The following is a 12,945-nucleotide window of genomic DNA, read 5'->3' as shown; positions in this document are numbered from 1 at the left end:
TTGATTGATATACATTTTAAATGGAATATATTAATATTCAATTACCATACTCATATCCTACTTTATAAAATATATATAGCTTTTATTAAGTTTAATTTTAAATTTCAATGTTTCTTTCTTATTCCTCTTCCTTATCTAATCTTAAAAAAAAAAAATCCTAGATAAGAATAAAACAAAACTCTCTAATGCTTGTAAAGTGGGTTTCATGAGGACTTTCTTGGTTTCACTATATCTTTTATCACTCCCATTTTATTTGTTATTTTTTCTTCTCAAAAATAGCCTTTTTATTATACAACAAGATGTGTTTTTATTTTGTTAGGAAGAGCACTTTCCTTCCTGGATAACAATTTTTTTGTTATGCATCATGCACAACAAAAATGTTTTTTTTTTATCTATTCCAACCTAATATCACATTTTCGCAATGAATAATATACAATAGAAATATGTTTGTGTTACAGTAGATAATTTTGAATATCAAGGAAAACATATTTTGGTGTGTGTATCGTTAAAAATATGACAATAAAAATACATTTGTGCGATGAGAAGGGTTATTAAAGAGAAAAGAAAATTATAATTGATGATAAAATGAGTGTAATGTTAATGTTTTTCTCTTCTCTGCTTCCTTTCTGTCACTGTTCCTCTCTGGATCCTTCTGTTCGTTAATGTTAATGTTACTCATTACAACGCTTTCTTAAATAAAACAATATTCACAGCTTCCTCCAAAAATAAAAAAAATAATATAGAAATTTAAATATAAAAATTACAAACACTTCCTGTTATTGAAGCCAATTACAGAAAAGACAAATGAGAGAAATATAGGGACAACTAATAAAAAAAGACAAATGAGAGGAATATAAGGACAACTAATAAAAAAAGACAAATGAGAGGAATATGGGGACAACTAATAATAGTTATCTGACCCTTACATATACAAAGGATGAAAAAAATAAGTTCACGACCTTAAATAACCAACTTAACTTTTACAAAAGATGAAAAAAATAAGAAAAGGTTCACTGTCTAAAACAACCAATATATGATTAATGCACTGTGTTTGGTGAGGAAAATGCTATAATTAAGGTCAAATTGGTTGAAGAGAGTAAGGGAGAAGAAAATGATTAGAAAAGAACTTTCATTCTTGTTATGTAATTACAACACTTCTCTTAAATGACGTGTCGGTGTCGGATACTCATATCGGACACCGACACTCGTATGACACTTGTAGGACACGTATCCGTGAAGTGTCCAATTTAAAAAGTATTTGTTGGATTTCTGACAATTCTAGTACGGTTCTAACATAATCTTAAAAAGGGAAAATACATTAACTTTCTAAAAACTCAAATTTATTGTATAAATTTTTTATTATAATTATAAAAATAAGAAACAAATCATTTTGAACCAGTCATGAAAAACATCTTTTTGCTTCAAAAAATAATCTGAAACATACTTGTGCACATAAATCTTTATTGTTAATTTATATAATTCATAATTATATAATATATAAATCTGTGTCTCTCTGTCCTACATTTTAGAAATTATACGTATCTTTGTATCCGTGTCATATCCGTGTTGGTGTCAGTGCTATACAGGTAATTACTAAAGTTATCAAAATCAAGAGTTTCCATACACTTTTGAAAATTCATATGAAAAAAAATATTTACACTATAAAATAAGGGATAAGATTTTTATTAGTCAGTTCTAGCCACATTTATTTAGGTTAAGTAATATCATTCTTAGCATGAAAATCCCCAATCAGATGCACAATATAAGACTCTAAATAATTTGAAAATGTATTTAAGGTGTTTCACTTTTCAAAACCTTGTGACTCAAATTCTTACCATGGGTTGAATTATGGTATAACAATTTATATCACCACAACAATAGCTAGCATGACTCGTTTTAAGGTCATATATGGAAGAGATCCTCATCTACCAGTCAAATATGTCAGTGTTTTGACTTTAATTCAAGAGCATTTATTGTAGATAAACATTGTTCTCTCTAAACTTAAGCACAATCTTCACTGAGCTCAACAAATAATGAAGAAATATGCAATCAAAAATTGATGAATCTGGAGTTTAATAGTGGATATAAAGTGTTGGTGAAGTTGCAACCATATATAGATACCACTAAGTTGCTTTAAGGAAGAACCAAAAATGAAGTTTAAGGTACTTTGATTCATTCCGAATTATTGAAAGGATTGGCAAGGTTGCTTATAAATTGGCAAGATTACTTACAAATACTACGATTCATTGGTTAGGATTTAAGGTTTAGGATTTAAATTTAAGGATTTAAAGTTTAGAATTTAGAGTTTAAAATATTTTATAATGATTTTGTTTGTCTTCGACATTTCCTATCCAAGAGAACTTTGGCTTACGAAACACCTCCCTTCCAGAATTAATTTTCAACCTTACAAATTACCTATTTTGAAAGTAATTCTCACAACCCTATTTTCAGAAACCTCCACACCCCACCATAATCACCCAAAACACTTCAAGACAACTTATTTCTTACCTCCAACCACCAACGAAGCTTTCAAAAATGGACCACCACCTCCACTGTAGCTCCACTGACCTCAACGTTCCTTGCACCAACGACAACCATAACTCCTGCAAAACAACCCCTGCCATGGAAGTTATGGAAGATGTCCTTTCAAATAAAACTTCAAGGGTACTTTCGGTATTTCCAAAAGTATAGGGGTGCAAAAAGAAACACCCATGATATAAAGGTGAAGTTGGTTGGAGAGAGAAGGCTAGAAAAAAAAAAAGGATTGGGGAGAACCTTCCTCTTCCTCTTCCTATTCTTGTTTTTGTTGTTGCTATGCAATCACTACTATATATACTCGTAGTATTCTTTGTTTTCTTGTAAAAAAACCAATCCAAATAAATAATACAATTACAGGGTTTTTCTTTTATTCCATCAAGCTCTCTATGAGTGGTGTTGTTTGGTACCACTGTTACACATAATCCCTTTTAATTTTAGGTTGATTTGTTTGATCTATAAGCCTTTTTGTTTTGTTTATGGATTTACATAATGTGTGGAGAGAAAAGGCCATGCAGAAGAAAATGTGAGATTCGAATTCCACGTGCTAAAGTTTGATGCATGTACATGTTTTAAAAGAGTGTGAGAAAAAGATGGTAAAGGGAATGAGAAATATGAAGTGCGTGATTGAGTTGTTTAAATTAACGTATGAACAAAATGATGAGGAGTGGGTGTAGGAGAGCACGGTGTGTAGAGAGAAATGGTGATGATAAAACAGAGAAAGAGTAAGGAAAGGAAGTTGAATATATAACCTCAAAAAAAGAAGAGCACTTTTAGAGGCACTAAAACATGCTAAAAAATCTCAGGCGTGACAACCCAAAGTGGGGTGCATTATCATCATCCTCTGTTACTACTTCACTTACTTCTTTCTTTCTTCCCCCACTAAAACAATATATTCACCACCTTAATAAACCAACCAATACCAATCACTTCCTGCCACCTCATCATCACTAAAATCTTCGCCTACACCCTACCGCATACTACTATCTCTAATGTGTACTTTTCCGACGAAGCGGCGAAAACGTTTGAAACACGACACTCCCAGAATCCGGGAACTGGTCCATGGCGCAACTCCTCAATTTCATCCCCATGGGCTCCACCGCACCCGCCACCTTTCTCCACACCTCGTTCCCCAACGACGTCGTCGACACCGACATCGCCCCCGGTCGGAAAATCTGCACCACCTTCCTCAACACGTGGACTACGTCCACGTCACTCGACCTGGACCCCACGCACTCGAAACTCGCGTAGCTGTAACCCTCCTCCGGCGTCACGTGAATGGTCGAGTACCACTCTCCATCCATGCCGTTCATCGAGTACCCGCACGGGTCGAAGGCGAAGTCGCACACCAGCGCGTGCGGGTTAATCCCGTCGATCCCCGTGAGCTCCGTCATTTCCCTCCCGGCCGAGTCTCCGCTTTTTCCGTCGCCGGGGCGGCGGAAAAACTTGCCGGCGTGTAGGGGGTCGAGGTCGGTCATGCAGATTTCCAATGTGTAGTTGTGGTGGTAGAGCGCGTGGGAGTCAGCGGTGGCGGTGAAGACGTGCCAGGCGTGGGAGGATGACTTGGAGGGCATGGTGGAGGCTTTTCGGAAGCATAAGTTGGGAGGGAGCGTGGTTTCTATGTAGGCGACTTCGTCGTTGAAGCTCGTGTGAGGGAAGGGTTGCGAGAGAGGGAAGATGAAGTTTCCGCGCGTGTAGCGGCAGGAGGAGAGCGTGAGGCCGAGGTGGGTGTGGGCGTAGAAGATCAAGGGTGTCATGGATTTGAGAAGCTGCGTGGTCCCACATGTTTTTATTATGATCTTTGTTGGGTACACAAAGAGGCTCGATTCTGATAACACATAAGCGTCGAAGTAGGAGTTTCCAACCGCTGAAACTACCGTGCACTGAACCTCTTGTAGGGTTTGCTGTATGCATTCAAAGTCGAGCTTTCGGAGACCCAGTTGAAGCATGGCGGGGTGGTCACCGAAGAAGTGAAGCTCGAGCCTCTTCTCGAAGCCTTCGAAACCTGAGAATGCGAATGCCATTGAAGAGAAAACTGGTTTTTGTGGTGTTGGTGATGAGGGAAAGGTGAGGGAAAGGAAGGAAGGTGATTTGGATTTATATAGGTGTGTGAGAGTGAGAGTGAGAGTGAGAGTGAGGAGGAAGTAGGGTTTGTGTTTAGAAGAGAGGTGTGATGTGAGCATGCGGGTGATGGAACCAAGAATGATGATAGTAGCCATTATGAAGTGAATACGATGATTATATGCAACAATTTTGTTATGTTTTTTTACTTCATTCTTCCTTCACAGACACCAACACCACGCTTTCTTCTTCCTTCATTGCCTCCACTCTCCTCACCACCCTAATCACTCTTTCATTCTTCTTCTAAATCTACGTAACTTCCAATCCTATACCACCTTTACACAACTCAATTCAAATATTATTATTTTCTGCATCTCTTCTACCTTCTCATTAATACTTAACTCCTCATCGTACTTCAAAAACAATAGATTATTAATATTTAAATATTTAAAATCTTCAAATCACAAGTAAACCTTTCAAGATTCACTCCCACCACCGCCATCAAATCTTTTTAAAGAATAAGTTTTTAAAAGATTTGCTTTTCTGCATAAATCTTCTATAGATTCGATGGGATTACATGATATATTGACTAACACTCTTAATATTTTAATTTTGTCATTTATTATTTTTAAGATGTATGTATCAAGGGAAGTCTGTTAAAAGATACGAGCCGGTTTTCGTCACAAACACACACAAAAAAAGGTGATTTCAGTCCACTTTTGTTTTTTTTTTACTGTTCTTGCTATTTTAACCATGATCTTTTATGAATAGTACGTGTATTATTTTGTATTCAATAGTATTCCTTATATATTAAAAATCTCATTAATTTTTTTCTCGTAATGTATCAACAAATACTATTAATATTATATATATATATATACATACACATATCGATTTTAAAGTATTCATTTATATTTCTACAATGTGTAGTCTGGTATGTATAACGTTAGTTTCGTGGCTTGCTTGCTACTAAAAATGTAGTTTAAAGTAAAATTAATTGAATTTGAAGTTTGAACGATATGTGGGGCTAATTTGACCAGAATGATTGGTTGAACTGATGATGAGAAATGCCAGAAATAATTGTGTTGAAACCATATCATACACTTCTTTTCACAATCACAGAGAAACTGGAGATTTAGTAAGAGTTCAAGACCTTGTTGATTCAAAGGAATTTGATTTGGTGAGTCAAATTCAGCATTCAGCTGAACTATTTCAATGATAATTCCATTGAAACAGAGACACAATAATCATAAACCGGGGCTAGATGTTGTATTGTTGCTGTGTTAAACAACAATTATGAGATCTCTAGAGATAATTAATGGACAGGTTTGATTAGAGCTCTAGTTAAAAACAGGGTAACCAGAACATTTTGTGACCAAAAAGTAAAATTAGAAGTAAAACACCCAATCACTTGGGACTCTGTTTGATATGAGCATACTCTGATATAGATTATGGGCACTGCATAATGGAAAAGTGCAGACACCTCAGTTGATGGAGACATCTTTGTCCATTGCTACCATAGCAAGTGTTAATTAACCAAAATCTTGACGTGCTCAAAATATCATCCATATTACAACAATTATTATTTTTCAGAGGCAGAACTATGAAGGAACAAAATGAAAAAAAACAAACAAAAGAAATCAGGCGTGTCAGGTAAATAATGAAAATATCCTTGAATTAGGGAGGCCCGTACGTGAATGAAATGAAAAGCACCAGCATCATTTTTATTCTTCATGCAGTTTCATGTAGCTAGGTGGCATTATCATTATTTTTTTCTAATTTAACAATTTCATTTCTGCATTTATCAAAGCATGCATGCACACTTGTTTGTTAACCGTGCCAGCATCAAAATTAAAAACGATTCTCTTTATCCTCCAAGTGATTAATTAGTTTTAAAACCTTGGTTCATAAAACAACTAAATAACATTCATCATTGTGCTACTACGAAAAGTTTAACATTTTCATATACACAGCTCAACAAACCCCAGATGAAATGTAACAACTCTCTCTCATGTAACTTGTTGGAACATAAAGTTGATTTGGATCATAATGTTTAACTAGTCTTACATAGAACTAACAGTAATTTTGAAGTAAAAGGAAGTAATTAGTGGTTCATGGTCTTTTGGAGGAAGTTTTGGTAACCTGTCTCTGCCGACATGTAAAACTAACTTCTCCATCATATAGGTGGTCTCCTTGACTTTCAATTTACGAGTATTGGAGACATTATATCAGTAACAATAATTCAGCATAATCAACAATACAGAAGCTTCTCCTTGGTATAGTAAAGACAGGTAGAATGTAGTATTCAAAATTGAAAAGGAAAAAGTAAATGCAAAATCTAGCAAGCATACAGTACCAATACAACAGAAAGTGTAGAAAGGGGAGTGAATAAACAAACTTTGAGCAGAGAAAGGTTGGGAGGAAAGGCAATGATGAAAAATTGTGAGTTAGAATCAAATTTTTTCAGTTTTAAGGGGTTGAAATGATGCAGAATGTATGTCGTCATCAATAAATCTTATGGTTGTGGCTGGCAGCCACCATAATGACCACAATATCCACCTCTTTGTGATGCACGCGCACTACCAAACCCAAAACACTATCTCACAAGCCCACACTTAAGTTCTTACACGCAAGCGCACACACAAACACAAACATTGGTTCTTGCAAGAATACGTATGCACTCTCTCCCTTTCATATCTATCATGCATACACACACACAAAAAAAAAAAAAAAATCTTGTTTTGTTGAATAACTCTACCAAGTCTGCCACCTTTTTCACATCGGAAGTCTCAAGCGAAATCCCAGAACTTGTTTTGTGGCAAGAACATTTTTTTCGAAAAAGAGTGAAAAGTTAGGAGTTGAAACCCATCTTAATCTTAAAGTTTGGTCCCACTAAAAGTATAGTCACCTTTCTGAACGCCACATCTTGTTCACCCTCCACCTCATTCATTCACTAGCTAGCCCAAATCATCATAATAATGTAAACCCCAAACCCATGATTGGTCCCACTATGTGCCCCCGAGACAACCACCGTGGGTGACCCCACAAGGCTACATATAATCTAGACATGTGTCCCAACTTGATGGCACAACAAGGTCCATCTTTGTTTCTAGTGCTAATGAGATTTGAGGGACATGGTGTCCCCACTCAGCCCTTAACTGCAAGACAATGCCATAAGTTGGCAAGGAACAAGCTGGCTTTAGCCGCCATACTTGCTTGCATGCGCAAGTTTCAGCATACATGAAGCCAATTGGCACACAAGCACAAATCAAAGTGTTGTTGCAAATTCTTTTTTACAAGACTGTAGCTACACTACTAATGAGCATCACTGTATCATGCGCACAAAATTTGCCAAAATGCTTCATCAATACCCCACCAGGCTGCAACATAAAATTTGGAAAGGCTTCCCCTGCAATATTCATACACCATGAAAAGTGGTTGGAGGCTTCTTTCGTTTTTCTTTCCAAAACAAATCTAATGGTTGCAGCTTGATTGGTGTGGGAATGATACGTTTTAGTGTTTTCTTTTTTGACATTAATATATTCTCCCCTACAAACGTGATGTGCCGTGCAAGATAAACAGCAATTTAAACCTGTGCACTCAATACTATATTGAATGGAATAAACTAACTAATATCAGCACAACGTTGCATTAATTCTTTAATAATACCCCACCTCAGGTGTTAATTGATTGTGAGACTATGATATAGCAGTTCTGATCAAAGTAGAATCTTGATGATTGTATGAACATGCTTAACAAAAAATTAGGATAAGTGCATGATTAGTAATAGTTTTAATTTTAGATATGCTGTTGTTTTTGTTTTTCATATTTTAATTCAAATACGTGGTTAAATGTTTAAGTAAATCAAAATCTAGGAAAGATGATTCTTGTGCAGGATGGTTCACACAGGAATCATTCCTAGTAGGTGGTGCTGAGATTTTTTGAAACAAACAAGACATGTTGGGAACTTTTAAGTGGGCAATCTCTTGAAAATAGAAAGTGCCCCCACAATTAAAATAAAATATGCATGCACAATCCAAAACTAGTTTTAATCGATTCCTTGTGATGTTTTTAATATTATGTGAAGCCTCGAGCAGAGGAAGATGTTTGAGATAAAGGGTGGGCACATACATTGAAATGCATAGCATAATATGATCCCATGCTCTCATACACGCCACATCATTTCTCTTGTGCTTTAACCAAACAAAATCTGTAATTTGATTTTGAAAACAAATGCATGTCTATGTTTGTGTCTATTTTGCAAAATTGGAATCTCTGTTGATTGCTCCTGGCAGGCATCATTCTGCTGCGTGACCTTCTTCACCCTCTCTTGTCTGTCACCTGTCTTATTCGTCTACTTTACAATGCAAGTCTGGTCTGCAGCCAATTCCTACCCAATCATGCCCTCTTTCAACTCAATGCACCACCATCACTAAAACTCATGCACTATCTATTATTGTTTTATTCAAATTCAATTCATGTATTTAAAAGCTTCATAAGAATTCCTTAACTTTTTTTTACTGAAAAAATTGCATTGTTATTTCAAGTATTTCTATAAACTACATGTATCTTTTATGAAACACAATCAAATTCAAGTTGGATGAAACCTTAGATATGATGACCACGCTGGACAAACTATAAATTCAACACTCAAACTCAATATACTAATTGGAATAATCTTATCTATCTATCTTTTTGGGTGGTGAATTTCTAACTGTTATTTGTCTAAAAATATTTATGTGCATGCAATTTAAGAAGTTTATGATTCCATTTCTTATTTCAAATTTAAAATATACTACAATATTTTCGGTTTGAATCAAATTTTAAAACTTATGTGTGATTGTGATACTTCCAGAAATTAAATTTATCACTCAAATAAATCTGATCTTTAAAGAAAAGCAGATGTTCTTTAAAAAGTATAGATGTTGGAGACTGTAGTTTTTCCACTCATTTAATAAGTTAACATTTTCATGGACTAATTTGAATTACTAATGATTTTATGAAAGACTGTGTTCGTACAAATCCACTTTTTAAGGTTTAATCATGTGCTAAAAATATAGGGAGAATGATTCTGTCACATGCTGGTAAGCTTAGAGAGGACTATTTACTATAATTCAATTGATTTAGAGATTGAATTGGATAAAGTAATTGGGTTAAAGAGTAAAAATGGATGGTGTTTTAACAATTCTTAACAAAAAATTTGGGTGTGTAACAAAAGAATGATCAGTAATATTTGATATTCTGGTTTACATGCTGAAAAAGATTATGGTGGCAATACTGCATCTCTTAGCCCTGAGAAGATCTCTTAGCCCTGTAACTAGCTAACAACTGTGACGTCTGAATCTGGTTTTCATTCTGCAAGCATGCATTCTTCGAATCATTGTATTCTTGTGCTCATATTTTGCTATTTCTCTAATCCATTGATTGGTTCAAAAGCAATTCCATCTGCAAGGTCTTTTACACTGCTTTTCTTACATTTGCTAAAACATTCATGAAATACTTCTTGCAAAATTCATTTTTTAACAGAATTTTCTCATCATAGATATTTGTATTTTCAATGATATATAACTAACTGTTCAAGGTATACAAAATTCAGCTAGTTAAAAATAGACAAAAGTTAGCTACTTTAGTTAATCAGTGGTAATCAAGTTTAATGTGCTGAGATTATTGCGTGAGTTAAAATTTAATTTTAACTGAAAAACAATGTATACTTAAAATACTAAAAGTAGGTTTGTTCTTATATCACCCTCCCCAATCATGACAGAATCTCACAAAGTTGGAGACAATAATAGCCATTTTTCTTCCAAATCTAGCTATTTTGCTTCCTGGAGGAAAGTTCTTCAGCATTAAACCTCAATCTTAATAAATAATATTTAACTAAATATAAACCTAATTCTAATTAATTAACTTATCATTTACTACTGTTTAACCAGCTTATGAATACCCAACTACTACTACTATTAGTGGAATCTGAGCAAGTGCTGACATAAACATGGTGTCATTCGAACTGTTGAACTACACTTTGCTTAACCTTTTCTTTTATAAAATGAAACAAAACAAGGAATTAAACAATCCTAGAAAGAACTGAAAAAGCAAAACAAAACTAGTAGAGTAATGAAAAATACCATACATAAATTAAAACCAGTTTCTACAGTAAGATAAATGAAAAGTGTCTACAAATTTGTATAATTAAATTCTAATTTTACGAAAATTTAAGGAACAGAAGAAAAAAATGCACATGACATAGTCCATGCTGAATTGCTGATAAATAGAAAACATTTATGATATACCTAAAGAACACATGAAACTATTAAAAACAATAATTAATTACAAAAAAAAAAATGGTTGTGACAGATATCAGAGATGTGAGATTTGATATCTGTTTGAAAGCAATTGATAATGTGAGAGTTGAGGCATGTTTGGATGGTCATCATGTTCCCTCTGCTCCAAACTATTATATGGTTATTAATTCAACTTTCTTCATCCCTCACTCCAACTTATTCCCAACATCCTTAATTTCTAGGTTTCACACAACAAGGCAAAATCTCTTGGACATTACATTGTTAATAATATCTACCCCTCCTATGTTTTTTATTATATTGCAAAATTAGAGTACCTATACCATGATCTTAGCTTTGAATTTTTAATGCAGAAAAGAAGTAGCTACTAGGTTTGTTTTAAAAACAACTTAATAGCTTGGCATGCGCAAAATATGAATTACAAATCCTAAATTGAAATCATAACATGAACTCTGATTTATTAATTTGTTTTTGTTTTTGACGTATGGGATTTGTTCACTCTTTTTTAACCCTTTAGTTGATAGCTGTCTCAAAATGTATGGCAAGCATTAGAAGCCATGACCTTTTGCTGAGAACTTTTCCCTGCTAAGATTCTATGTGTCCCAACAAAAACATAAACAAAACCAAGAAATGATATATTGGGAAAAACAAATAGGCATTAAGAATTGTTTAGAGGTGTCTGTAAGGATTGATACCAAGATCACGACAGAAGTGAATCTTAATATAGATATAGATATTATACAAGTGCTATAAAGTTGATGTGTTATGAGTATATTACTTATACACAACGTGACGTGAATAATGTTTGTATGCTACTGGGGTCACTCACTCAGTTTACAATTAATGGATGTATCAGTATAATTATTCAGGTTAGGTTGCCACACTCATTAGGTTGCATTTCATGTGTCTAAACTTTCACAACTTTCGTGTCTCATAAACATGCAATGTTGCAACAACTAGTTTTCAAGAAAACAGAGAAAAAATACCCCAGACTTTCATCACCTTCTATGAAAAACATTGTATAACTCTACCTTGAAAAGATAGTTGTGTTGTGACAACTTCAAGATGGTACTTAGATGTTCATATTTGTCTTTTATGAAAATTATAACTAGTTAATAATCCTTATCCTTTATGCTATAGGTTGGTTGAGCCTGAAGAGCTTTATTGTAAAAAAATATTTGAAATTTTTGCTTGGATAGGAATAAAGCAATATATAAAAATGTTTATACAACGTCTTTTATCTATTTCCATACGAAATCATGCTCTGCCAAATCAAATAAAGCCCGTGCAAAAATTTGTAAAACCATTTTGAATATTACAATCCAACTCTCTAGCTACTTTTCTATCTTTACAGTTCACATCTTCATTGTGAAAAATCGTGTGAATTAAAAATTATGATGGAAGGTTGTTCTTATCCGCGATTACATGTTAATTATTATGTTGCTGTAAATACATGTTCTTTATTTTTTTCAAACAATAAAACTAAAAGAAGATCCTGATATCAAAATAGCACAAGAATGGCGGTAGAGATGAGCTCACAAAAAAATAATATTGCATGATGCCTCAAAACTAAATATTTAATGATATTCATAGTTACTTTAATTTGAATTTTGTGAGGTATAGGTTACTAACTTTTTGGGTCTATAATTTCTTCTACCCTTTGATCAATTTTTCTTACTTAAAAATTCTTAAATATTCGTTTTATTCTTTAAAGTTAATGATAGAGTATTAGATTTGATTTTAAAAGTTTAGAAGTTAGAAATTTAATTAAAAGAAGATACAATTTGATAATTTTATGTGATATCAGGATTTGAAGGTGAGATATTATCATATTATTTTAGTTCAAATGAAAACGATGTTTTATTAAGATGAATTTTGAGTGCAAGAAAGTTTAAATTAATCCAATCAATTTAATATATGGAAATTGAGTCTAGCTTGTTATTCAATAAATGTTTGTCATCAGTAACGGTTACAAAAACTAAAACTGGAAGAGAAAATTTTAGAAACTAAAATCATAAAAAATTATAAGGACTAAAACTATAGAAGAAAA

At 33.8% G+C, this 12,945-nt stretch overlaps 1 protein-coding gene across 2 annotated transcripts; it reads right to left on the bottom strand.

Moving 5' to 3' along the window:
* Positions 1-2,508: 2,508 nt before the first annotated feature.
* Positions 2,509-4,913, bottom strand: LOC137832306 (S-adenosylmethionine decarboxylase proenzyme 4). 2 transcript variants are annotated; one of them, XR_011084551.1, is made up of 2 exons: positions 3,288-4,594; positions 2,509-2,603 (listed from the first exon to the last, which is right to left on the bottom strand). XR_011084551.1 is itself a non-coding variant. In XM_068640389.1 (1 exon), exon 1 carries the CDS (start codon positions 4,752-4,754, stop codon positions 3,525-3,527), a length of 1,230 nt encoding a protein of 409 aa, XP_068496490.1. In that variant the 5' UTR covers positions 4,755-4,913; the 3' UTR covers positions 3,259-3,524. The 2 variants fall into 2 exon arrangements, 1 of the variants encoding a protein (XP_068496490.1); XM_068640389.1 differs by lacking the exon at positions 2,509-2,603 and having other exon boundaries at positions 3,259-4,913.
* Positions 4,914-12,945: the final 8,032 nt, after the last annotated feature.

The sequence above is a fragment of the Phaseolus vulgaris genome, chromosome 6, assembly GCF_000499845.2.
Source record: "Phaseolus vulgaris cultivar G19833 chromosome 6, P. vulgaris v2.0, whole genome shotgun sequence".
Classification (NCBI taxonomy): domain Eukaryota; kingdom Viridiplantae; phylum Streptophyta; class Magnoliopsida; order Fabales; family Fabaceae; genus Phaseolus; species Phaseolus vulgaris.
Note: the sequence above shows the minus strand (reverse complement) of the source record. Positions and strands in the feature narration are given on the sequence as shown.